At 39.9% G+C, this 27,980-nt stretch overlaps 2 protein-coding genes across 3 annotated transcripts; both read left to right on the forward strand.

Moving 5' to 3' along the window:
- Positions 1–1,578: 1,578 nt before the first annotated feature.
- On the forward strand, positions 1,579–5,856 carry LOC103990310 (putative disease resistance protein At5g47280). Its single transcript, XM_009409396.3, has 5 exons — positions 1,579–2,432; positions 2,969–3,363; positions 3,835–4,190; positions 4,271–4,482; positions 4,932–5,856. The coding sequence occupies exons 1-5, from the start codon at positions 1,643–1,645 to the stop codon at positions 5,762–5,764; spliced, it is 2,586 nt and encodes an 861-aa protein (XP_009407671.2). The 5' UTR covers positions 1,579–1,642; the 3' UTR covers positions 5,765–5,856.
- Positions 5,857–10,849: 4,993 nt separating this feature from the next.
- Positions 10,850–27,906, forward strand: LOC103990309 (mitogen-activated protein kinase kinase kinase 5). Of its 2 annotated transcripts, none has more exons than XM_009409394.3 (11): positions 10,850–11,643; positions 14,694–15,317; positions 15,396–15,483; positions 15,854–15,916; positions 16,005–16,168; positions 20,020–20,095; positions 23,132–23,191; positions 24,754–24,873; positions 26,739–26,948; positions 27,036–27,112; positions 27,199–27,906. In XM_009409394.3, exons 1-11 carry the CDS (start codon positions 11,093–11,095, stop codon positions 27,428–27,430), a joined length of 2,265 nt encoding a protein of 754 aa, XP_009407669.2. In that variant the 5' UTR covers positions 10,850–11,092; the 3' UTR covers positions 27,431–27,906. The 2 variants fall into 2 exon arrangements, with proteins under 2 accessions (XP_009407669.2, XP_009407670.2); XM_009409395.3 differs by having other exon boundaries at positions 14,697–15,317.
- Positions 27,907–27,980: the final 74 nt, after the last annotated feature.

The following is a 27,980-nucleotide window of genomic DNA, read 5'->3' on the forward strand; positions in this document are numbered from 1 at the left end:
TGTTGCAAGTCAAGTGCAGGCCGCTTTCATGAGCGTCGTAATGGGAAGAGACCGAAACACCATTCAACAGAGTTGGAGGTGCATCAAATCATCAAGATAAGAACCACACTTCTTACCGGTGGTTGATTCTAATCGAGGACTCCTCATCTTGGACACGATCACAACTATCCTCTTTCTTCTATCTCTAACTTCAACACGAATGGGCAGACAAATTTAGACGAGGCACAGATTTAATCCTTGTTTGTTTGAGATCTGCGCAACAGCTTGCCGTGAGAGACTTCTTTTCTTCTCCATGTCGTCGATGTTTGTGTCATAGAACACCTTCCAATCCTCTGATGCTTCAACCAACCGACCGAGGTTGCACATCAGAACAATGCCTTCTGATGAACAGTGCAAGTCATTGATAAGGACTGCTGCCAAGTTCATCCATGTCAACAAAAGACGAAATAGAAGCAATCGAAAGCCACGCAGACAAGCATCCTTCTTTGACTTGAACTCCCCCGTAAGAGTACTGTCATGCACCAAACAAAGGATCCAACACTACTTAGAAGAACACGACTGCCGCAGACTCTCTTCGACCTGATAATGCCATGGTTGACCCCTCTGCTTCAAGGCTCTATAAACAATTAGGACTCTTTGCAAGATACTTATATAAAATATTCCTGGAGAGAGAGAGAGAGAGAGAGAGAGAGATTTGTGGCTACAGATGTTTGAGGACGACGTGACGAAGAATATGCTTTATTTATTCCCCAAGCAACAGCCATGTAACCTTTGGCCCAAGTCAAAAAAGATTGTGCTCCCGATCTATTCTCTTTCTCTTACTGATTGCTATTAAAGATTCAGTAATGCTGTGCTTTCTCTTTCTCTTCCGTTGAAAAGAACTCATTCTACACATGAAAATGAAGAAAAGGGATAATTTTCTTGTTTAATAGCATAACTTGGTAAGTGATTTATGAAAATTAAGGAGATGCTGGCCTAATCTTGACCAAGTTATAATAATACAACTCTAACCCAAAAGATTATTGTAACATCAAATGTTACATGCACACATCTTAAATCCCATGATTCACTGAGCAGTCAATTGGGCCACGACATAAATATGCTGCAACAATGTCAAGTTCTTCAGCAATCATATGATGGATTAAGAATGACTGAGCAGCTCCCAGAAAGACTTCTATTTATGTTGTCTCTTATGATCAAATTAGAGAGAAAAGGTTAATGTATGATTGCTAGTATCTCATTCCCCTGTTTTATAAATGTTATACATTTCAAATAAGCGAAATTTCATATCAATGATGAATAATTCATTGATAGAGTAAATTTTATTATCACTGTTTCCAGGAGTTCGATAATTCATTTACAAAAACTAATGCTAATGGCTCCCCTGCTAGATTGGAGCTTTCACTTGTGCAATCATCTTAGAGAGTGTGTTGAGGTCATCTCATTCGTATCATTGTATATAATATACATATATTGACCACGTTGACTTGCGTGGGTTAATGCACCTCTCATTGGGGTTGTAGTTGAAATGACAAAACTACCCTTCTCCCGCATTATATCCTCCCATGTCTCCCTCCTCCATCAAGAAGTGCCTTCTCTCCAACGGAGGGGTGACGGGCGGGGACAGACGCCTGCGGTGACGATGGAGACGTTCTTCGCCGGAGAGATCGCGACGGAGCTGGTGAAGGAGCTCCTGAAGGTTGTAAGGCGGACGTACCTATGCCGGCCGGCGGCGGAGCAACTGAAGCGCTCGGTGGACGCCCTGCTCCCCATCGTCCAGGAGATCCGGCACTCCGGCGTCGAGCTCCCCCAGCACCGCCAGTCACAGCTATCCGAGCTCGCCGACCAACTCCGCCTCGCCCTCGACCTCGCCCGCAAGGCGGCCGCGTCCCCTCGGTGGAACGTCTACCGCTCCATGCAGCTTGCCCACCGAATGGAGCGCCTCGATCGCTGGATTTCCCGGTGGGTCGAACGCCACATGCCCGCCCACGTCCTCGCCGATGTCCACCACCTTCGCGTCGACTACTCCGCCCGCCTCGATCGCATCGAGCGGACCCTCGACATGACGGCCGCCTCCGCGGCGTTGGCGGCTGCGAGGGTTCCGGTGGCGGTGGGGAGCGTTCCGTTCTCGGGGTCCCCGCTGACGGAGATGATGGGCGGGTTGGTGCCGGCGGCAGCGGCGGCTACGGTCCCGGTGGCGGTGGGGACAACCCCGTCGTCGGGGTTACCGGTGGCAGAGATGATGGAGGGGTTGGTGCTGAGGGGAGAAGGTGAGAAGCCAGTGGGAGTCGGAATTAGGGTGGGAAAGGAGCGGGTGAAAGAGATGCTAATGGCGGGTGGTGATAGGGCGGCGGTCGTTGGAATCTCGGGGATCGGTGGGAGTGGCAAGACAACGCTTGCCAAGGAGATCTGCAGGGATCCACAGATTCGAAGTAAGGGTCTTCGGGGCTTATGTTTTATCTCTAAGTTGTTCTTGTTCTTTTTCTTTCTGGGTTTATTGAAGGTTGCATTTGGGAATTTGAAATTCCCTCTGAGTTCATATTTTGATCCATTGCTGCCTAGTGGTTCAAAAAAAGTTCTGACCTTTTTCACATCTCTGATCCAGAAAAGCCTTAAAGAGCCTGCTAATTACTTCTTGCAGTAGACATGCTTGTTGATCATCTGCTTCTCATTGACTTCTAGAGTTTCAATCATTTAGAGTAGCCTGCTAATTACTTTTGTTTCGGTGTAGTCTGTTTTATTATTGAATGAGATTCGCAAACCTGAAACATGTTTCGATTTCTTCTCCTTTTCTGTTTTTTCTTAGATTGACTAGAGATATTTACATTCTTATTACAATCTGCTAAACTAGATGATTGCTTTCTGAAATTGGGCTAAAACATAACTATATAACTTCAGATGACTGTAGAACAGTTGCGAGCATGTGCTCTAACAATTTTGCTTCTTTGGATTGTTTTCTTTCCATCAGGTTACTTCAATGATAAAATTTACTTCGAGACTGTATCACAATCTCCAAACTTGGAGAGTTTGAAGTTGAAGCTGTGGGAACAAATCACTGGTAATATGGTTCTTGGTGCTTATAATCAAATACCACAGTGGCAGATGGAATTGGGGCCAAGAGATAAAGGACCAGTTCTTGTGGTATTAGATGATGTGTGGGCTCTTGCCGTGCTTGAAGAACTTCTTTTCAGAATTCCAGGGTACAAGATTCTTGTGGTGTCACGGTTCAAGTTCCCTTCGGTTGTCAAGAACAATTACGAGATAGAATTACTTGGAGAAGAGGATGCTTTGTCTCTCTTTTGCCATGCAGCTTTTGAGCAGCAATCTATACCATTCACTGCTGACAAGAAGTTGGTAAAGCAGGTAACATTATTATTTGCATTCTTCTTAATTCATTGATGCAAAGGGTTAGGCATAACTCTTATCATTCTTCTGCCTTATTTCACTTTTTTTCTTTATTACATTTCTCCACAAAATGGGTTTAAAGTAAGCATGAAAAAAATGATAAATTCATTTTTTTGAAATATATTTCTCAAAATTTTGAGTTATCACAGAATATATCTTTTAATATTTTTCTGGTATCATTTTGTTAACTTCCATGTTTTAATCCTATTTCATGGATTTGTATTATGTCTGATATAATAGTATTTGACTAGTTGACCGCCAAGTTCTTTTAAGTAATAAGTAAACATTATGATTCTTGTAGTCTTATCATATCTTTAATTTGTTCCACAAGGCTCATGATTTTCTTTGTTAACGGTGTTTCTTTTATGTGTATACCATTATAGTTTTGTTTTCAGTTATTACTAGAACTGATTTTAATCCTAAATGCAGGTTGTTGAGGAGTGCAAAGGGCTTCCTCTGGCTCTGAAAGTTATCGGTGCTTCTTTACGAGATCAGCCTCCAAAATTTTGGGCAAGAGCCAAAAACAGGCTTGCTCGAGGAGAGGCCATATGTGACTCCCATGAGAATAAATTGCTCGAACATATGGCATCAACCATTGGATTTCTATCAGGCAAAGTTAGGGAGTGTTTCCTAGATCTTGGCTCCTTTCCTGAAGACAAGAGGATCCCTCTGGATGTGCTAATCAATATGTGGATGGAGCTCCATGATCTTGATGAAGAAGATGCTTTCGCCATTCTAGTGGAGCTTTCAAATAAAAACCTATTAACTCTGTTCAAAGATGCACAGTAAGTGAAATGCCTCTGATTGCTCTGAATATTCCATGTTCTCAACAAAGTACCTTACTTGAGTCTTATGCCTACTTCAGGAACAGGGCTGGAGATATTTATAGCAGTTATATGGAGTTTTTCGTTACTCAACATGATGTGTTGAGGGACCTGGCTCTTCATGTGAACAATTGTGAACCTTTAACTAGTCGAAGGAGATTAATTATGCCAAGGAGGGAAAATGAACTTCCAAGAGAATGGGAGAGGAACAAGGATGAGCCATTTGAGGCACAGATTGTTTCAATTAATTCAGGTATTCAACTCCTACTTTTGCATGGCCATTTAGTTCTTTGGATTTTTTTAAGTTCTTTGATTATTTGCCTCTTTTATGTTGCATGATATGTCTAACCGTGATTTGTTCTTAATGTATTTGTGGAGTCATCAATGTCTCCTTAATGAGCGAAGTTACCTCTCTATTAGATCAAAATCTCCAAATGACTAGTGATTATATTTGATGTTCAAATTTTTTATCATTAAATATACAGGGTTCATGTGAATATCTCTTTTTTAAGCTATCTAATTAGGTTAATGGAATATAATTTGCATCATCTGTAGAACAGATGTACCCTGCCCTGTTACAGTCTTGACTAATAGTGATCAGTACTAATGTTATTGGCGACAGATCTTCCACTGTCATTATACTTCAAATGGAATTTGTGCTTGTCTGATAGTGAAATTGACTCTTTACCGTCTCTGTTGCAGGTGAAATGAAAGAATCGGACTGGTTCCAGATGCATTTCCCCAAGGCTGAGGTTCTCATTTTGAATTTTTCCGCTGATCAGTACTCGTTGCCTCCCTTCCTCAGTACCATGCCTAAGCTCAAGGTTCTGGTTTTGATCAACCATGGCACCTCATGCACATTGATGCAGAATCTCTCTGTTTTCACGACTTTAAATAATTTGAGGAGCCTCTGGCTTGAGAAAATAGCTGTCCCTCCTTTGCCCAAAACCACAGTTCCCTTGCAAAACCTGCGAAAAGTCTCCCTTGTTTTGTGTGAATTAAATAATAGCCTCAGAGGATCCAAGGTGGATCTCTCCATGACACTTCCTCGTCTCTCTCATCTAACAATAGACCATTGTATTGACTTGACCAAGCTGCCATCTAGCATCTGCAATATCGGCTCACTCCAATGTATAAGCATCTCCAATTGTCATGATTTGTCAGAGTTACCTGGTGACTTCGGTAAGCTAAGTTCTTTAGAAATTCTCAGAGTATATGCTTGCCCATCATTAAAGAGGCTTCCCCAGTCTATTTGTCGGCTGAAGAGATTGAAGTATCTCGACATTTCTCAGTCTTTTAATCTCCGAGAACTCCCAGAAGAGCTTGGTCATTTGACAAGCTTGGAGAAGATTGATATGAGGGAGTGTTCACAATTGAGGACTATACCGAGATCCTCCTCATCCTTGAAATCTCTGGGACATGTGATATGTGATGAAGAGGTTGCTTTGTTGTGGAAAGAGGCAGAAAGATGTATACCCGATCTTCGCGTTCAGGTAGCCGAAGAATGTTTCAACTTGGACTGGCTTGTAGAGTAGTGTTCCTTCGAGACCTTTTTGGCCTGTGTCCTGTGTACATAACTGTAATTTAACTTGCATCAATGGATCCTTTTTGAGGAAAGCAAACCAAAGCAGTGTGCATGGTATTACCAATTGACTATGCTTGGAACCAGCTATTTTCTGTTCTAATCAACCATCCAGCTTTGCCTGAGATGACATTGGTAGTCTTGAGCCGTTTGAGAAATCCTTGCAAGTTATGTTGAATCAGGAGTGATTTCATTCCTACACTATTTCTCAGCTCATATATTTGATCTGCTGCTGATCGTAGTGGACAAACTCTCACCATCTCAGTCTAAGAAAATCCAAGCTAGGAGGAGGATGTTACATCAATCATGGTGACATCTGCCAACTAGTCAAACAAAAAATCACTGGAATCTTGAGAGGTGATGTCCAACTACTGAAGACAAGAATATTAGTTGAATCTAAACAGTGAGGGAAGCTCTTTCAGTTTCTTGGTTTTCTAACATCACTTATGGAGGACCTACTTGATCTTTCTCATGGTAGTCAACTACCATCTTTCCTGAATTGTTATTTCCTGGCCAACCATAGAAAGGAATGATAGCAATTAAAGAATGAAAATGCAGTGAGGAATCTGTCACACTTGCAAGTGAGTTGCATCAGTATATGTCAGTCAAGTACCTGTCAAATCCTTTCTCAAAAACATAGGTGGCAGTCTGTATTGATAAATAGTTTAGCAAACAGTCTCTGTTGATCCAGATGACATAATGATATTATTCCCTGCACTTTAATTCTTTCAGATATGCCAGTCAACTTACTGAGGAGTTACTTGGTTGAAGAAGACTAAATGGTGTTGATGACAGGTGAAGCTTAACATGCCTTCTTGGTAGAACCCTTATTGTTTGAACTAATGTGCTTGCCATGGTTAGCTTCTCTGCCAGTCCTCCACAGAGAACATGAACAAAGAAATGAATGAGGAAACAACACATGTTCAGATAAACCCCACTACTCATATATTGCTAGATCTCATTGAAAGAACAGAACAAACGACTACCAGCTTCAATCATCTAAGTATATTGCTCAAATAGACTAACAATATTATGGTCAACCAGTAAGCTTATACACATGATTATGAGACCCAAGACAATATTTGATGAATGAGACTGGATTATAAGCATCAATAAAAGAGCAACTATTTCTCTATATGCAAAAAAACAGGTCAATGTAAAATTGGAACACTTTTGGCATGAGAGGAAAACAATAATTTATGTCACAAATTTAGGTAATTTACAAATAAATATACTGATCAAGGCTCCAAAATACTTGTGTAATAAGAATACTGTCTGGTCTTCTTAAAATGGTTTCCAAATTCCTCAATTGTCTTCATTAAAGATTTTGGGTTATCATCTCTCATTGTCTTTTAGATTGTCAATATCAAACTCATGAAGTTTTAGGCTACTATACATGCATGACAAACTATATAAGATATGGAAATGGGGAAGATGGATTGGGTGTGTGTTAACACCTATTGTTATTCCCAATCCCAACTCCAAATCACATCAAATACACTTCAAGAAAGCACATAGCAACCACATAAATCAAGAAATAACATTTAACTCATGCCAACCTACCTTAACAGCACTGTGTATATACGTAGGCAAATAATGCGTGCACATACAATATAAGAAGGATTTACATTGTACTTTCTATTATTATTATTATTATTATTATTATTATTATTATTGGATAAAGCATAAATCATAACGATAATTTTTCTCCTTGTGTAATCTTTCAAACCATCCAATCTCATCTTCTGTTGGAATCTGAAACCTCCTTCCCCACCAGGAAGCATAATCCATCTCTTCCATACCATCTTGTGTTTTGTCTTCTCCTCGCTTCTCTTTCTTGGTTTCCTTTCTTTGTTTCTGATATCACGATTGCTTCTTTGTTCTTTGCTTCAATTTCCTGTTACTTATTGGTTTGATCGAAAAGGATAAGAGACCAGCCTTTCGCATCTCAACGTGCTTCCACCGGCAAAGCACGTAGGATGTATCGATCTCAGAGGTTCTGTTTGACGGCCGTAAGGTGTGGTATCAGTTTCGGCCTTCGTCTCCTACTCCGCAAGGATCTTTGGGCGTCATAAAAGGAAACCCTGACCCTAACGCTAAGCCACTGCCGACTCCGAGTTCTTTGTTCTGTGTGTGTTCTCAATACGATCAAGGAGGGGTGGGTTGTCATGATGGCGAGCTGCGCGGCTTGCAGGTTCATGAGGAGAAGGTGCCAGCCGGAGTGCGTGTTTGCATCAGGCTTTCCGGCGAGTAACATGGTGAGATTCGAGCTTGTGCATCGAGTATTCGGGGCAAGCAACGTCCAAAGGCTTCTCGCTCAACTGAGACCCGAGCAACGACCGGAGGCCGCCGACTCACTGGTATATGAGGCTGATGCGAGGGTTCGTGACCCCGTACATGGCTGTGTACGCTACATGCACGAACTCCAGGACGAGTGGCAGCAAATCCAGCGACAACTCCACGACGCCAAGAAGGAGCTGTCCGCCTACGTCGGCCCCGTTGCTACCTCTCCCTCGCTCCCCCAGCCCTATCACCCTCATCGGCACCTCCAAGGCACGCCACTGTGCTCCACGACGGCATGTGGCATTGCGGGAATAAGCACTGATGCAGCCGACAGATCCACTCGTGGCATCATTCCGGGAACCGGCATTGGAATGGGGCTTGATCTTGATTCATCCGGCACATCGACTCCCCCGGAAATGGGCATTGGAAACGGGCTCTATCTTGATCCACCTGTCACATTGCGTGGTATTCCAACAACAGGGACCAGGATGGGGCTTGATCCTGATGGTCCCTCCAAATTGATCGATACTTCCAGAATGGGGACTGAAATGGGACTTGATCTTGATGCATCCTCGAGTGGTAGTCCGGGAACGTGCACCGCAATGGTGCTTGATCCTGATGCACCCGTCACATCGCCGCACCAGGAGAGCTTGATGCATGAACCGGAGCAGCAGCAGCAGATCATGGATGTGATCGCAGAGGGAGAGCAACTTGCGAGATCTAATCTTGGCTTTCCAGAAGTTCGTATTGTCTACAATGATCAGATTGGTGGTGGCATTACGTTGGCAGCGGCGGCAGGGCCTCCTTCTGGGCTGGGGTTGCCTCTGGCACAGCCATTCGAGGGGCCGTCCGCGGCACAGCCTCAGCAGTATACCGAGCAGCAGCAGCATCTGGGGCTGGTTCCGGTGCAGCCATTACAAGGGTCAGCTGCGGCACAGCAACACCGGCAGCATTTTTCTCCAGTGCAGCCATTTCAAGGGTCATTTGCGGCACAGCCTCAGCGCTGCATTCAGCAGCATCATGATATGGGGTTTCTTCCCACGCAGTCAATCCTGGGATCATCTACGCTGCATCCTCAGCACCACATCCAGCAGCAGCGGCAGCATCTGGGGATGGTTCCGGCTCAGCAATTCCAAGGGAATTATGCGGCACGACTCGAGCAACACATGGACCACACCCAGCAGCAGCAGCATCTGCCATTCCAAGGGGCATCTGCCACACAACCTCAGCTGCCGCTGACATTTCCGGCGCAGACATTCCAATGGCCGTCTGCGGCACAACCTCCGCCCTACAACAGGCAGCAGAATCACCATCAGCAGCGGAAGCATATGGACTTGTCTTCGGCGCAGTCAACCCAGTGGCCATCAGTGGCACAGCCTCATAACCAGACCAAGCAGCAGCACAACCAACAGCGGCGGCACCATCCGGGGTTGGTTCCTGCACAACCCTCCCAAGGGCCACTGGTCGTACAGCCTCAGCACCGGCACACCCAGCAGCGACAGACGACTCTTGGGCCGGTTCCGGCGCAGCCATTCGAGGGGCCATTTGCGGCACAGCCTCAGCAGCCCATCCATCATCATCCACAGTACGAGACAACCCAGAGCGACGATCTCGACTATCTTTGGAGTCGCATCGATCCGTCTTCCTGACTTCCTGGAATTTTGGGAACGACGTCTCTCCCTTTTTCTCATAGGTATGCAACAAACACTACGTCCTCCTCATGTTTTTTCTTGCTTCCCATTGGCTTTAAATGAAATAGCACCTTGAATTCTCTCGCAGCTTGATTGTGTTTCTGAGCTTCATGGAGAATTAAAGAACACGAGAGACACGAATAGCGTAGACACAAAAAAAGTTCATCGCTAAAAGAATTGTGGCGCAGTAGACATACCAAATGATTCACTCTGTCAAGAAGATCTTGGATCTTGCGACTGAATCCAACATCTAGTTAGACATACCAAATGACATATGTGCCATATTCTATATATATATATTGTCTGCAATCCTGAACATAACAAAGACCTCTTCTAATTGATAGGTGTATGATCCGGTAAACTAGCATATTTAAATGTCTAACAAATGAAGTCACAAACACCGGTTGACCCACTCATGGAACACGAAGATTGAGTGAGAGACCAGCTCAATGCATATTTAAATGTCTAAACAAATGAAGTCACAAACACCGGTTGACCCACTCATACAACACGAAGATAGGGAGAGAGACCAGCTCGATTTCAAACGAGTGCTTTGCTTTGGTTGACTTGGCCCCGAGCCCAATTGGTACGGCCTGTCCGTATCGGAATGGTCACGTGGCATTGACGTCAACGGTGGACTTGGACTCGGTTTGCCGAAGCCGCGGCGCACGTCTTCCGCGCGACACGTGTGATCATACTGCCGTGGTCCACAGACTACGAGGTGGTAGCAGACGTGAGACTTGCAGCGGATCCACCGGAGCGTTGACTTACTAGTTATGACCTCTTCAAATGACGTGTCACACTGTTCCCACAGGGAAATATATTTATCAGATGTAAGAGAAGCCAAATACATTTCTTATTGTGAAATTTTGTATTAATTAGAATTAAATTTTAATTGTATAAATATTAATCTTTGATTAGTATAGTTTATGATATATTCGGGACGAGTCGGATTCGGGTGTTCAGGTTCGGGTTCGGGCATTCCTTTGGTTTTCTAATGACTCGAAGTGCATAAAAGAAAATAGGAAAAAAAAAGGGAGAAAATGTCAGGTAAACCTTTTGACCTCAGGGAATGGCTCAGTTCGCGTGCAGCTTCCTTTGAAGCTGCGTGGCGGTGACACTGGACCAAATATGTCGCGCTCCTCGCGAGCGTCGTCGTCGCTCCTCCATTTCGGTCCAATACTGGAGTTTCCTCGCCTTCTCCACAGGTGACGCCATCGCTGATCGAAGCTCGGGGTTAGGGTCTGATCTCTTATTCCTGCGCTGAGGCATTTCCCTCCATACCATGTTCGACCCTTGCCCGCGCGATGGCTTGGTGGAACCGGAAGAACGCCGTCTCGCCCTCCTCGTCCTCGCCCTCGTCCTCGTCCTCCCCCGCCTCAATCGCATCCTCCCCTGTCGGTCGTAGCTGGTCCAGGGACCTCCACCTCCCCTGGAGCTCTCGCCGCGTCGCCCGCCAGCACGAGCGTCCCAAGCTCTCCGACATCAAGGTCGGTGGGTTGTCGTTCGACACTGGCGCCACCGCCGGCCCCTGCTTCGTGAGCTCGACGCCTGTGTCACCGCGCTCGAGCAATCTCAACTGCAACCCAGGCCGGATATCGTCATCCCTGATTCTGCTACCGCGGCCGCTTCCATTGCCCGAGTTCGTGGCGACGGCACCTGCGTCCCCTCATCGGGAGTGTACGTCGGCTCTGGGGTTAGGGCTTTCATCACCAAAATTGGCGGGTTGCCCTCTGCCCTCACCAAAAGGGGCTTCGAGTAGATCTGAGGGCAATGAAACGACTCATGCGCCTGCTGAGTGTTCCTCCATGGTGGATCCGATCAACGAGAAGGCGTTTTCGGGTGGTGTAGTTGGAAGGTTAGAGTCTTTCTAATTCCCTTTCATATCCTAGTAATGTCAATCTTTTTGTAGCAAAGCGAATAACTAAGAATTCGGTGTTTAACTGATAAGTAGCAGGAATTTATTTTTTTGACTTACTTTCATGAATCACCTGATTTGAAGAAGTTGATTTAGTATGAATTTTTTCGACGCTGCAAACTTTGTTAATTGGTTTCTCTTGAATGTTTAAATGGGTCGTGGGTTATCTAAATAATAATTGCAGCATTTGGTTTAATTTTTTAAAAATCTTGTGTTATCTTTATATCGCCAAAGCTTGTGTAAGTTGTTGTTCTTTATGCTTGCTATTCAACAATTTGTGTGGCTTATTGTTCCCTATCTAAATATTAAAAAATAAAAACTCCCAAGTGTATTGTTTATGGTGTCATTTTTAATATTTTGGTCATACCAATTCAGACTTCAACTATATGCTCTAGCCTTAATTGACAGACTTCGGATTTGCCTCCTTGACTCTGTAGTGTCTGTCTCCCTTCGCCTTTTGCGACCAATTTTGTGCTTTCTATAATTTCTGTGGCAGAATTTCATGGCTCCATGTACATTGGTTTTCCCAAACTATTGTTTTGGATAAAGTAGATGATCCCAAACTATTGTTTAGGATAAAGTATTTGATGATTTATGAAGAAATGTTCAATGAATAAATCATATCTTTAAGATAGGCAAAGAAAATATTGAGAGAAAGGCCTGCCAAGCGAGCCTAGCAGAATGACAAGCAAAACCAAGTGGAGTACAGGGTATTACAAAACCTAATTAACTATGGTAAATAGTTCAGTAGAAACTAGATAGAATGCAGAACTATATTTTCTTTAGTAAGAAGTGGTCTCTCCTTTATATGGTTAAACCTTCGTTATGCGAGATCCCAACCTTGAACATATTTTACAGGAACTTGCTGCTAAAAGTTTATTTTGGTTGCGACACAAGTTTTAGAACGACAGTGTACTTTTGTCTAATCAAAGTTTCCATTTTGATTTGATCAAAAAATAGAAAAAAGCCCTTAAGTCTTTAGATCTCACATCATATGACATCTGTACTTGTGTATTTTATTGGTTAATTTTGGGATGGTCTTTTTTCTTAAGGATGGGCTTCAGAAAAGGATCTTGTCAATCCAGAGGGCTAGATGAGGGGAAGTGGCTGCTGACCTTTCTGTACTTGACATTTAAGCTCAATTTAAGCTCCATATTTAGCAGTTATATGTTTTAACAATTTAATCGAAGACCCCTTGTTGCTTAAAAGGTTCCAAACTAACCTACAAAATGATAGAGATAACTCTACACAGGTTTGTGTTTAACCAATTCTCCAGCCTATAGCAACCTATATTTATTATTTGGTTGTAGACCTATTAGCAACCTGTATTTATTATTTGGTTGTAGACCTTGTACTGATATTAGTAAGAGTTAGCTCACAACACAAATTAGTAACTCAACAGCTGAAATCTTAATCATTTAAGGAAATTTATCTGTAAATTTCTTCCAACTTGTAAGTGCCATTATGTGAAGAAGTTAACCTTCCCTATTGTTTTATTACTTCTGATGCTTTTTTCTCTTAAAAGAGTACTATCCCAATTTCTCATTGTTGGGCACTTAAAATATTTGAAGAACCTGTCTGGGCACTGTTCTTATATGGGGGAACCAAATAGTTGCAGAATTTTGACAGTCGTGAAGGTAATCAACCACAGCGAAGAACATCATCATATTCAAGGTTATTCAAGGTTACTGAAAACAAGTTTGTGTTTTTCTGACTATGTTGGATTTTTCTAACTAACAGTGCACACTATCTGTTGTCCTCCATACCAATCTTGATAATTAATCTAATTCCTTTCATTTTCCAATTTGATATGTTTACTTTGGATTTGTTGAGACAAGGTGGTGAATCTTTGGGTGTGTACTCTATCAAGGATTCAGTCAATCAGACTTGCTTGGTTTAGGAATAAATTTCTAGTTATTCCTCGTGGCAACAAACATCTTTTCGCCTGGGCCAATACATACCGACCAATATTTACTAGTCCGGTTGTGAACTGGCATGTGGACCCAACCCATTTCGAGTGGTCTGGTCTGCTTTAATCAAATATACATGTATTATATTATATCTTGATTCTTTAGGTCCCTGTGAGACTTCCACATTCTCCTTCTCTTCGTCCTAACCACCGCTTTCACTGGATCACTGACTTCACCCAGTTGCTGTCTTCACCCGATCACCGTCCTCTGCCTCATCGCTCATCTCTTTTCTGGTATTCCTCGTCCTTCATTCTTCCTCTTTCTCTTTCTTCCTTCTTAACCTCTGCTATCTTCACCGATCGCAGTCATCCATTTTATTATAGCACATCAGCACTTTGTTTAATATTTGTATGTTTCATTTGCCATCATATTCATTATTTTTAGCAGGAACCATGTGCTTTTCCATGCTACACAGCCACCATTTTGGCTCAAGTGCATGCTTAAAGCTTGCGTCTCTGATATAAACATGATGATGAAACGAGGTCCCTAAGCTTGTTAGATAACCTGCCACAGAAAGCATTAAATAAGATGTAACCCTGTACCACGATTCTACCAAAAAGCACGAGTAAGTTGCCTACAGATACACCAAGTGCTGTGGCACCTTCTTGTTTTTCATAATTTTCAGTCTCCACTTTCTTTTTTGAGTCTTCTAAATAAAATTTACTGGAGAACTTACTACAGAAATTTGGATAATGCATAACATAGAGTTAAATATGCATTATTTGTGGTGTATGTTTCTTGGGGTTAGTGTTCTTTTATGTGATTCTTCATGTTTACTTTACCAGATCTAGATCTTTCATTTTGTTTCTTGACATTCTTCTGGTGGTCCTTTCTTTCAATTTTCTGTGAGTGTAACAAATTTGCCTTTTTGGGGGCTCTTTTCCCATAAACACCTCATAATTTGATTTATCAACCAAATTATATTTTGCTCTATGAAGATAATCGCTTTGCTTCTGTATAAGAAACAATGTTGTTGTTCTTGTTGTGGGTACTTTAAGATTTTTTGCTTATTTTTTGCAGCAGGTTTCCTCACCAGAGTTTGCACAGAAGTTCAGAGCGCAGCGGCATCTCATTGAATGGATTTACTTTTAGACGTCACAGAAAGAGATTTCAAGATCCAAATTCTGCAGGATATGTTAACTTTATGCTTAATATCCCAGCTAAAAGTGCTCCAGCAAGTGGGTTCTCAAGTCCTGTGCGGAGTCCTATAAGTAGTCCTCGGAGATCAAATAATGTTGACTTTTCCACCATTGCAACTCGAGGGCTTCAAGTAAGGTCAGCTACAGAGATGTCATTCACAGATAGAGAATCTGTTTTCCCTCTGCAGACTTCATCTGAGGAATTTATTGGTGGTCCTGATCAAACAGCTAAAAGTCTTGTCTTAAGAACCAGAAATCCTACTACACCTTCTTCCCCATTGCATAGAAAAATGTTCTCAGATAATTCTGCTTCATGCCAAGAAAATGGTGGTAACATTAGTGTTCACCCACTTCCTCTGCCTCCTGTTGCTGCACCTCCTTCGCAATCAGGATTCTCTCATCACTATGGTACAAAATCTGAGGCATTATCTATGAGAAGTCAGTGGAAGAAAGGAAATCTCATTGGAAGTGGAACATTTGGCAATGTTTATGAAGCCACCAACATGTCTGTATATTTTCCTGCTTGATGGATGGGTTTAACATCTCTTTCTTCTGCTTTCACTTGACTTAATTTCTTTTGCAGACACACTGGAGCTTTATGTGCAATGAAAGAAGTTAATATAATTCCTGATGATGCCAAATCAGCTGAATGCGTAAAACAGTTGGAACAGGTTAATTTTTTGTATCAATTTATGCAATTCTCAAGTGATTATTAATTTATTATAATCATTTTTTCACGTCTGTAGGAACTGTTTCCTTTTTTATTTAGATTGATAATTTCTTGGATCATATCTGAGATGGCTAATGTTCAAAGTTCAAAACCTTGAATAATTTTGACTGATAAGTACTGTTTCTAAGTGGCCTGTTGTTTTGCTACTCTTGTAGTGCTTTTCTAAGTGGTGTGTTGTTTAGCTACTGTTATAGTGTATTATTATTAATTTTGTTATAAGTTCTCTTTATTATTTTAGTGATTTCATTTGTCTGAACTTTAAAGTTGGTTGTATGCCTGTTGATCATCCTTTTTCTCCCTCATTTTTGCAGGAAATAAAGTTTCTCAGCGAATTTAGGCATCCAAATGTTGTGCAATATTATGGGAGTGAAACAGTGAGTTTTTGTTGGTTACACTGCTACTTTTGTGCTCCCTACTTTTGCAAAACATTTTAGATGTATCTTTTTTGTTTTTTATGTGCAGATTGATGACCAGTTTTACATATATCTTGAATATGTTCATCCTGGTTCAATCAATAAATATGTTCACCAGCATTGTGGAGCTATGACAGAATCAGTTGTCCGCAATTTTACCCACCATATTCTCAAAGGGTTAGCCTACTTGCATGGTAAAGATATAATGCATAGGTATGTACCTATTTAGTTGTATTTTCTAAATTGATTAATTAATTAATTAGAAGTCATCTTTATTCTTGAGGAGTGCATAATTTTTTTTTTGTTTCTTTGACATATTTAACAAGATGGAGAGATCGATGATGATATTATTCATGAAGTAAAAAAATGATGATTAAATGACGAGGGCTATCATAGTCTTGTATGATTATTGGATATCTTTGAGATTAAAAGAAAAATTTTATAAGATAATCGTGAAACCAAAAATGCTTTATCGATCTGAGTATTGGGTAATTAAGACACAACATATACAAAAAATCTGTGTTGCCAAGATGAGAATATTGAGATGGATGTGTGAAGCTACGAGGAAAGATAGGAGAAGAAATACTTTTATTGGTCAATAATTAGATATCACATCGATAGAGGATAAGATGTGAGAAAATTGTTTAAGATTGTATATGTATGTGCTTAGGAGATCTCAAAATGTGGTGGTCAAAAAAGGTGAAATAATTAATGTTAGTCGTACAATGAGAGATAGAGGAAGACCTAAAAATACCTTAATAGAAACTACAAATAAAGATTTAAGTACTCTGAACTTAACATATAGCTTTTTCCATATCTCAGTGGCTGCAAAAAATCCATCTAGTCGTCCCAAATAGTTGGGACTTATGGCTTTGTTGTTGTTGTTATTTCTTGACATATTTAACATATGGCTTTTTCCTTGTTCTTTAATGAGTTGCATAATGTTTGGATTCTAGTTTGTTGTTGGCTTAAAGATCATATTTGTCTTGTTACATTAATTAGCAACCAAGCAAGTATTGTTCAATTTAGACATGGTAATGGAAAGTCTTGGTCATGCACTCTTTTAATTATTTAAAGGAATCATCTTTCATAGAACTTTTTTAAGCTAGTTATTGCCTATGACTTGTTTGTTGACATTTGGCTTTCTATATGCTTTTCTTTTGTTGCTTGAATAATTGGTATAAGCAAGGTTTGACTTACCAGTCCAAGCCAGTGTGTTGGTCGGCCAGCCGTGCCGCTCCGTATTGGTGTACCAACACATAGCATGTAGGTGCGTATCGATATTTCTACGAGGAAGAAAAAAAGGTTGAAGAGGAAGGTCCGATGGAGGAACAGAGGAGGAAGGAGAAAGGAAGAAGGAAGAAGAAGAAAAGGAGTTGTAGAAGAAGTGCAGTGATACCTGGGAAGCAGCGGCAGTGTTGAAGGGAAGCAGTAGCATCACAGCAATGAAGAGGCGGTGCCGCTGCAGCATCGCAGCAGCGAAGCAACGAAGAGGCAGCGCTGCTGCAGCATCGTAGTGGCAAATCAGTAAAGAGGTAGTGTTGCTTCAACATTGCAGCGGTGAAGAGGCAGTGCTGCGGCTTCATGCGCTAGAAGAGCCCTAATATGTTTTTCTTTTTAACACTGAAATGGACTGGGGCCCACCACTTTTTGATTTTTTTATTATTTTAATGCAGATCGTCTGAAACGGGGTGGTTCGCGTGTCAGTCCACACCTGGACCAGTATGTACCGCAAAAACCGTATCGTTTCAGGCGATACAGCAATCCCTGGGTATAAGATGGTTGAGATATTGGAATTCCTATATCACTTTGCCTTTGGATTAGAAGCTGTAGTTTCATCTGGAGAAGGAAGTAGATTTGACATCATGGAGAAAGTGAACAAGTATTGTGATTGAGGACTAGCTTCAGATTGTGTATAGAAGTTTCTTGTGTAGAATATACATACTAAATGGAAGTGGTAGTCCATAGCTTTTATCTCCAGTCACGTCTTCTACAAGTGACCCTTCTTCCTTATCATCCCATGCCACAATCAAGTTTGCTTGTGAGTACATTTTGTTAATCAGAAAAGGTACTATTCAGCAAGGATTTTAATTTCGAATAATACGACTCGTATCGGGCGGTATGTACCGGTTTGTCAGTAGAACGGTACGTGGACCGCCTGCTACCGGGCCGTAGCGCTGATTGGGGTTGTTTCCTCTTCGTTATCGTCCTAAATTGATCGATGTATTAGCAAAGAGAGAAGAAAGAGAAGAGGGAGAAGAAAAGAGAAAACCTGAAGATCCGTAGCTGCCCTCCCTCGTCGGACACCGCAGATGATGTCGCCTCCTCATCTGAGACGATGAAGCCTCGACGACTTCTCCTCATCCCCGTGGGGAGAGAAGAAGCCTCGGTGACGTCGCGAGGAGAAGTGGTTTCTTCTCCCCATGCAAGCAGAAGGAACGAGGCGTTTTTTTTTTTCTTTCTTTTTTGTGTGGGTTTCTTCTCCCCGCGCGGGCAGAAACCGAGCGATGTCGTCTTTTTTTTTTTTTTTGCCCGAGGAAACCGGGCGACGTCGCCTTTCTCTCTCTTTTTTTTTCACACGGGGAGAAGGAAACGGTTTCTTCCCCCCACGCGGGCAAAAACCAAGCGACGTCGCCTCGACAACGTCACCTTTCTTTCTTCTTTTTTCGCACGGGGAGAAGGAAACCTCCTCACGTGGGTAGAGCGTGGGGAGTATTGAGGCGACGTAGTTTATATATATATATATATATATATATATATATATATATATATATATATATATATAGCGAGTGGTATATCGAAACGTATCGCTCGGTATAGTTATACTATACCGTACTGAGCTGAGTTTGAAACTCCGGTATGGTACGAAATTATGAACCTTGCTATTCATGCTGGTGATGTTCATGGTTACAAGATATGGGGTCTTAACTGGATTTGAAGATCAAATATATTGTCAAGATTCTGTGTTTGATTTGAATTATTTTTTTGTAGATAACATTTTTTTCTGAATTGCAAAATGATGATTTTGGACTTATAGCATAGGAACAAGGACTGTTGTACTACCCAAAATGGTACAATACGAGTGGTATGTATCGGTCCGGGCGTGGGCTAATATGCAGACCACCCTCGTTTTAGGCGGTCCGGTTAAAATAATAAAAAACTCAAAAAAGTGGTGAGGCTTGACCAACTCAGCGTTAAAAAAGGATAAAAAAAATAGGGCTCGCAAATGTGAGCTCTCTTCTTGCATACAATGACGCTGCCACTGCCTCGTTGTTGCCATTGTCGCGACCCCTTCGATGTTGCCGTTGCTTCTTCTCCTCTTCTTCTTTCTTTTTCTTCTTCCTCCTCCATCGCTTCCTCTTCTTCCTTCTTCCTTCTTCCTCCTATATTCCTCCATCGCTCCTTCCTCTTCTCCTTGTTTTTCTTCCTTGCTAAAACACCAGTACGCATCGGCACACCGTGTGTTGGTACATCGGTACATATCGGTTTGACAAATTGCCAAGACAGGTACGTCCCAAAACAGCAAACCTTGCATAGGAGTATATATGGTAAGGTTGTAGGCCCATAGTTGGAAGTAAATGTATTTGACAAGTTAGTGATATGCCATGTTTTATTTTGACATATGGGATGCTTAAGCATGGCCCTGATCAAGCCTCTTGTTTGGTAAGTTGAGTCTTAGATCTTAGGTGTTTCCTTATTTCATCCAGAGGCATTGTTAGGAGCCTTGTGCATTTCCCTGCCCTGTTTACTTTATCTAGCTTTCAAATTTATTATTGAGGTTCTTCTTTCCATTTGATCACTTATTGTAATTGACAGGTGTCAATTGGAAATTCATCCAAATCATTGTCGTTGATTTCATTTCTTCTTTCCTTACCTATAAAAGAATTAAAGTATAAAATGATATCTTTCTTTGTTAGTTCTCAACTTAAATTTGCTTAGTGTTATAAAAGTTGTTCATTAAGTTGTTTTTTCTATTAACCTTTCTTGCCTTTCATTGGTGTGCTCCAGAAAATTCAATCTACTATATGGACTGATCATGGTATCCTAAATATTGGTTCATGCAGGGATATCAAAGGAGCAAATTTGCTTGTTGATGCACGTGGCGTTGTTAAGCTGGCTGATTTTGGGATGGCAAAACATGTAAGTGTGATTCTGTGATCGAAACAGACTCCATTTACTCGCGCCTTTTTGTTGCTACTTCTACAAAGAAACATCAATTTTTCTTACGAGGATAGTACTTTGTGATTGATCCTCCCGGATCCTACATTGGTAGGAGTCTTGTGCACTGGGCTAGCTGCCTGTGGCCATTTCTGGATATTTTGCTACACTGAGTCTATTATAATATGAAATAACAGCCAGCGATCATGTCTTTCTTTTTAATTGATTGTTGTGTTTAGTAAAGGTTTATGATAGCAATAGGCAATATGCAGTTCTTGTTGCTTTCTTAAATGAATAACAATTTGAGACACTACATTGTTTATTACAACTTCTATCTCAAAAAGCAGGGAAGATGAATAATATAATCATTTTATAGATGACCAGTTCATGTGTCTGTTCAATTATGCATCACGCTTATGTAGATAGGTAATTGTCTGCAGTTTTTGGATAAACTTATGATTGTTTATTATTTTGGATATTGACAAAATAATAGACATAAGTAGATTGAAAATTGTTCCATGTATTGCTTAATTTAGGTCTTTTTAGCTTGTTTTTGTTGTAATGTAGCGCAACCCTAATTTGTAATCAGTCCAGGCTCTAGCCAGGGCCAGTGCTATCCTAAGATTAGACCTTTTCACCATCATAAAGGCCAAAATAAGGACCAGTTCACCTTGAGACAATTTTTTACAGGTTTGGAGAGCCCAAGAGCACCTTATTTCAGCATATTTGAGCAAGACAGCCTGTCATGACCTGTTGCATCTGTGGTCGAGCATGTACAGGTCTTGGTCTAGCTTGTGGGTAACTCACTACTCAAATTGGAGGAGAAAGAAGGATCTTCCTAAATTACTTCCAGGGGGGCCCAACCAAGCCTCTTTGCCAAATCCTAATAGCAGTTATATTTGTATTTTCTAAGATTCTATGATTTGTAGTTATTCTAATTGCTATTTTAGGGAGTTCAAAGAGTCCTATTTTGTGATTAACTAGCATCCAAGAATCCTAATATGGTATGACACAGATTAGGCAAGTTATTTTGGTAGAATAAGGTTTTAAAAAGTGGGAGTGGTATTTATGTGGTTATGTCACTGCAATTTGCATGTGGTATGCAGGCTAATATGCAAGATTAGTTTTAAATGCATAAAAATAATTTAAAAGAATATAAAATGATTATTACAAATATATTGCAAGAAATATAATGACACTTCATTTTAGATGACAGCATAGCATGTATAGTAAGAAAATTTTTGTACAAACACATAATAATGTAATAAAGAAGCCAAACTTGGCATCTTCTCCAAGCTGAAGCAAATACTTAACTCTATACAGAGTGGGACCGAAGAGTACTTAACTTAGTACAGAGTGGGATGGGTCCATATGCCTTTTTTTCAATATTGTAGGTTTCTATTTGAAGTTCAGGGATCTGGCACAATTGTCGCTGAAGAACCAGAAATATTGAACTAGACTCTTATGACAAGAAATATTGGATTAGACTCTTCTTTATGTGGATGTAGTGGATAAGCTCCCTGTCATTTTGAACTATCTGATGACATTTTATAACCATAAGAAAATGGGACAGTCACAAAATTGATAAAAATTTCAAATATTATGTTATAATCTCAGACTTTCAATGATATTTAAGTTGAACACCCTTGAAAAATACTTAAGTAGAAATATAGAATTCAAACATTATTTGGATTATCAACCATCATGTGACGTCATGCGGTCTTGTGCAGATGCACATGTGCCTTTGTGCGGTGGCACATGTCAACTTTGGTCTGATTATTCAGATAAGCTCATGTTATTTCCACATATGGTGAATGCGATGCAGTCTTTTGGCCAATCAACATAGGCATCAATACACATGGCCTCGTAGATCTGCTCTTTAGAATATTGATTAGCGATCATTATTGGAGAGTTATATATGTTCATCTCAGTGGGTTTTTGTTGGGTAGCGAGATTACAACCTCTCTCTATTCAGGTAAAATAAATAATGAAAACATGTAAAATGAAACTTTGTAACATGTGCTGATTGCTTTTTGCCATTGTTGGTTCTGTATTGTAATGATCTTTGATAAGGACCATGTTGATGCATGCTGTGGTGTCAGCTAGCCAAGGGTTATCACGTACTGCATTATATAATTCACATGACATTCTCTTCTTTATACTGAGGTATGAGGAAAAAGTTTGTCCTCATTTATAGAGTATATACTGGTATTAACAAGTGAACATCTATCTTGTGCCTGTTCTGGCTCTATACACATGCTGCGAAACACCTTAATCTTTGACCAAGTGAGCTATACAGTGAACCTTATGTAACATTCTTGTACCTTAAATGTGAAGGTTGAGCTTGTATGGTTGCATTTTTTATATGAGCACGTGCTCCATTAGTCCATTATAGGTTTAGACAGCAAGAGTTAAGCTTTGAAATTGGAAGATTCAATGAGAATTGCAAGACTAAAGTACTGATTTCAGATTTAGTCTTGTTACTGGAGAGAATTTTGTTTCATTTGTTTGGTTAGGCATGATTTACTTATGTTGATGATTTCTAAGTGAGTCTTAGGACTTCTAATAGGTTCATGTCTTTGGATAGCATATTTTGTGTCCTCACCCTATTCTAAATGGCAGGATATTTTGTGTTAGCACTGTGTATAGGATTGTCCTGATTCAATTTTTGTTTTTTATCCTATTTTTGGTGTAAATTCTTTCTAGTATTTTAGCACACATGTATATGTAAACATGTATATACAAATGTTTTGCTTATACAAGTACATGAATGCATACATAAATACCACATGGGCACAATGGTTACTACCCTCGTATTCTAACATGCATAAATTAACTGCACAACCGTGCATGTCATATATATTAAGTAGATGCATGCATGTGTACATATACGCATGGGTGCATACTTAGTCACATGCATATATTCAAGTGTTAGTCAATCTTCTCTACATGTTCACATGTCATTTGTTTGTGAAAGTGTGACTTGCGGCTCATTGTTGTTTTTTCCACATTGATCAGCTAAGTGGGGTAGCCGGAACTCGTTCATTAAAGGGTTCACCATATTGGATGGCTCCAGAGGTAATTCCCTTGTGTGCTTATCTCCTTTTGGAAGTGATTTTCTATGAGCTTGAATTTGTTGATCTTTTGTTTTTTCTTTTGTTTACTTGATTATAAGAATATACGAATATCAAAAGATAGTTCATAGGAGTTAGATTTTACCAGATCTAAGAACCAAAGATTCAATAAAGAGCCTCTAAATTTACTTTGTCTGTAGCAATACAGAGTATGTCATTCATCTTCCCTGGGAAAATTTTCTTTCTTGTTAAATAGATTCAAAACTGTGGCAAGATTAATCATAATTTATCTTTAGCTTTAACTCAAGAGTGTATGGCTCGGGCAAATCTTGGCAACATAAAGGAACTGGTAACCAAACACCTTCTTCTGAGAAGGGATTTTGCACAGAGTTTGAGATACTTCAAGGAAGATGAGTTACAGTGTAATGAGCACATCTAATTGCATCAAGTTGTCTCAACAAGAGAGAGAGAGAGTCTTTGTGGAGTTGTCATTGTTAAATCAAGGAAGATTTTTTTATTTAATGGATATGCAAAACAAGTATGATTTGAAAGTGTTATTAGTAAGCTCTAGGAGAGTTCTTCGTCATACATGCTGACCACTGAAACTGGATGCTGATGAAGGCCATTTCACTAAGGAAGTTTGTTGGACCAATTAGTTTTCACAAGGCCAGTTTGTCTTGAACTGCCCAGAGGAAATTATTGTGGGACTATAGTCTCATTTTGTTATGAGCTAAACATAATGTGACCCAAACTGTTGAGCATTTTCAATCACTGAATTTTTTAAAGTACCTATGTAGACAACTAACAAGAAATGTCTGCAAAGCTTTGCACTTCTTTACTAATTTGATACCGTCCAACCTATGGATTGGTTCAAGGATTCTTTAGTGTTTGATTAAATGTATCATGGCCATCTCTCACTTGCAGTTATATGTGACCTTTAAATCTCTATGATTTTACTTAAGTTACTTAGTTGTTATACTTACTAGTTACTACTGAAGCATTTTGCTTCATAAATTATTTTGGTGCTGACAACCTTGTTTCTGATATTCACCCTTCTATAATAAATTGATTACATGGCTTGAAACTGCAGTATTTATTTCTTCATGTGTCTGTACAGTTTACATATGAAGATGATGACATTTACCATTTGTTATTGTGGCTGAACCTTATCATTGCAAACAATCCTAACAGCACTTTTGTCCTTTTGCCATTTCCTTTTTCAGGAATTTTCTTCAAAATTCTCCTCTCTTATATTTCTACTCCGTTGTGCATGTGGGAGTTAGTTTCTTGTTCTTGGAACTTTATATTATGTACCTTTTACTTCTATGACCATGTAAAACTGTTGAATCAAAAGGATTTCTTCTGTCGAATGTGATTCCTAATTATTGTGTATACCTCTATGCTCGTACATGAAGTATCCATAGTGACAAAACTAAGCCTTTGAATGAGATGCACCTATTAAGTTGAAATTTGGTCCATGCATTCAAGTCTTGGAGTTCTCCTAGTGTCACATTCTTAGTCCATAACTACTTTGTAATTCTTGAACCTACTCTTTCCTCTCTTCAGGTGATGCAGGCTACAATGAACAAGGATATTGGTTATGATCTTGCTGTTGACATTTGGAGCTTGGGTTGTACCATTATTGAGATGTTTACAGGAAAACAGCCTTGGAGTGGTTTAGAAGGGGTAAATGTTCCTTTTCATTGATGTTGTGTATGACTAGCTACATTTAGTTAAAGGTTCTATGTTGTCACTTGCAAGTAATAGATGTTCTGATGTCAGATTGCCAATTCTTTAAGACTTATTAGCTCCGGAAGTTTCTCCAGTCAAATTAGAATATACAATCTGTGTACGTAGAAACTTTCTTTATAATGTTTTATTGAAGATAATAGTAATGCTGATTAAACATATGAGCCCAATCTGAGAATTGTTGGTTGAATGAGTTTGTGTTGCTGATAGTTTCTTGCTTAATCAAGTTATAGTTATGGATAAATTGATTTCCTATATGTAAATGGATCTGTTGAGTTTTGTTCATCATATGATTCTTGTGATCCCTTAATATGTTAAAATTAACTTGTAAACATTTGGTAGCTAATTTTACTTAGTTCTAAGACCTCTAAGGCAAACATTCTTAATTTTTTTTAAAATTCTGTCAATAGCTTGAGCAGGTTTTATTTGTGATATTCTATTGGTTCATAATGATGAACAAATTGTCATATATAAAGTTAGAAAGAAAATTTGTAATATTATATTTAGTTAAAGGTTTCAGTAAGTGGCTAGTTTAAATGATTAAGTGTAAACTATTTCATGTTATTTGATGGAGAAATTAACAACATTTGTTTTTTTGAGATCACTTATCTTGACAACGATGTGCACGTTATTTTTCGAAAATGAGGCCACTTTTTGTGAGATCAAGAAGCCAATGTTGGTTGATATGCAAATTAAGAATGACTATTTAATGGATATTATCATTAAGTAGACAAATGTTTTAGCTTAGCAACTCTTCTGTTATTTCAAGCTTATTAAATAACAAAGCAATTTTTATTTTAATTTTCGAGCAGTTAGATGAGTGATTACGTACTTGATGCTTCTTTCTTATGTTTTTGGGATAACTTCCGACATAATTTGTTTTGTTCCCCTTGGTGGATATACATCTATAACCTCTCCCGGAACTCGGTTCTTTCGGAATTGAAAAGGACTTAGTAGAGGCAGATCATATTGACCAAAAGCATCGGCAGCCTCTATCTAGCATTTTAATTTCAACCATACCGGTTGGTACAGATTAGTATTTACTGGTCCAATCAGCATGTGGACCAGGCAGTTCCTCTTGGTCCGAGATAGATACCATACGGGTATAGGTATACTGCCAGGTGGACATACTGGTACTCTACTGCTCGGACCAGTACCCACTACATCCTCCTCTCCTCTTTCTCATTCAATTCCCTCTTTTCTTTGTTTTTGTCTTTTTCTCCTCTTTCTTTTTCAATTCCCTCTTTTCTTTATTTATCTCCTTTTCTCCTCTTTCCCATTCAGTTCCCTCTTTTCTTTTATTTTTCCATAGTAGCAGCCTCTTTCTTCTTTGCCTCTTAATTTTTGCTAATTCTTCCCTAAATATTCTTGTTTTATATCAAATTCCTCAAATAGCTTGGTAGCCTTTCTTGCCATGGGCATATATAAAACAACAACAACACAAGCTGTAATGTCCTACCATTGAGGACCGGCTACATGGATCTTTTGCTATCATTAAGCATTCTCAAAATTAATGTAAATTCAAAGTTACTACCATGATTATTGAAAGTGAGTTTTTGCTTAAATTAAGATTTTAAGAAATTTCATATGAACATATTGTTCGGTTAATGTTGAACCCATGCATATTTTCCGTAGACCTAATTAAATGTTGAAAATATGGAACGTTTTGAGTTGTCGTCTGAGTTATACTTGTAATAACACATATTTCAATCCTAATTGTTTTTTAGTTACTTGTCTGATTTATGATGTATATTTCTTTGGTTTATGGAGATATAAATTGTACTTTGTTGTGTCAATCACAGGCTGCAGCTATGTTTAAAGTCTTGCATAAAAACCCAACAATACCTGAATCATTGTCAAACGATGCTAAGGACTTCCTGCAATGTTGCTTCCATAGAAACCCCGCAGAGAGACCAACTGCCAACATGTTGCTCGAACATCCCTTCATACAACTCTCAGACCACTACAACGGACATGGTTCTCTGCAAGCATTTGCAGGGATTAAAATTATTGTAAGTGTTGGGTTTTTCCATTAGTTACTACAAGAAATTTTAGCATCATAACTCTGAACTAAGTAAAGTTTCTATTTGATCTGATAGGATAATACTATCAGCACAAGAGAGAAAAATAAATCAAGAAGTGAATCATGCGTGAGAGGGAGACACTCAATAAATGGGTATGCTTTTTGTTTGTTTAGTTTTGGGGATTTGTTAACTTGATATATTTCCAACTCAGGGTTACAAATTTATTTGTTTTCTTCAGAGAAAGCAGGCAGTCTCATCCTGGAACTTCTGAGACAGATGTCTCTCGAGTTTCACCTCGGTCTGCTCCTGAGATTGTTCTTAGTCCATCACAACCTCAACCAAATCATATTATGTCAAGTTCATCTAGCACTTCTGCAAATATTCTGAACAGTGTGCGACTAGCTGCTGCAAATGTCCAGCCCTGTGTGTTACCCATGCCTTACAAGAAAGCCATTGTAAATCTCTCCTGACTGGCCACTTGGCAGAGTCATGCCAAACTTGAGCAGATCATTCAAGCTTTTCAGGAGTTTTAATCGATCGTCTGCAATCGTCCCATCATCTCCTCGTGTTCCATCCTGTTTTTTTTCATCAAAGACTGATGGTATTGGTCATTAACAATGGCGATCCAGGAGGTTCGTAAACTGGACCTATAGATCCTCAGAATTAGCTTACTCGGTTGACCAATGGCCAGTAGTCCGGTTGGAAATGGAGAGCTGTACATGTGGTACATAGCCATTATTGTATTCAAGAACTTCACAAGGGTCGAATTTGTCAATGCCCACACTAATATTTCTCTTGTACAATACTGTCACAGACAATTCAGACGTAGGCAATGTTCAGATTGCACTACTTTCTCAGCCTGTATGATAGCAAGATTTCAATTATTGTTTAGCTGTTATTGAACACCACTATTCAATACATAAAGAAGTGACAGCCAGCAAACTAATGCAAACTATTGTGGTGAAACGTCCTGAGAATGCTTTTTCATTGGAAATATTCTGCTCTCTTCTCTGCTTATTG

This window comes from Musa acuminata, chromosome BXJ3-7 (genome assembly GCF_036884655.1).
Source record: "Musa acuminata AAA Group cultivar baxijiao chromosome BXJ3-7, Cavendish_Baxijiao_AAA, whole genome shotgun sequence".
Lineage (NCBI taxonomy): Eukaryota > Viridiplantae > Streptophyta > Magnoliopsida > Zingiberales > Musaceae > Musa > Musa acuminata.

Bases quoted from the DNA above. Each gene is read 5' to 3' on its own strand.
- LOC103990310 (XM_009409396.3), top strand. From the start codon at position 1,643: ATGGAGACGTTCTTCGCCGGAGAGATCGCGACGGAGCTGGTGAAGGAG. The intron at 2,433-2,968 runs GTAAGGGTCTTC...TCTTTCCATCAG, and splicing joins CAGGGATCCACAGATTCGAA to GTTACTTCAATGATAAAATT. The intron at 4,483-4,931 runs GTATTCAACTCC...TCTCTGTTGCAG, and splicing joins GATTGTTTCAATTAATTCAG to GTGAAATGAAAGAATCGGAC.
- LOC103990309 (XM_009409394.3), top strand. From the start codon at position 11,093: ATGGCTTGGTGGAACCGGAAGAACGCCGTCTCGCCCTCCTCGTCCTCG. The intron at 11,644-14,693 runs GTTAGAGTCTTT...TATTTTTTGCAG, and splicing joins TCGGGTGGTGTAGTTGGAAG to CAGGTTTCCTCACCAGAGTT. The intron at 24,874-26,738 runs GTAAATGTTCCT...TGTCAATCACAG, and splicing joins CTTGGAGTGGTTTAGAAGGG to GCTGCAGCTATGTTTAAAGT.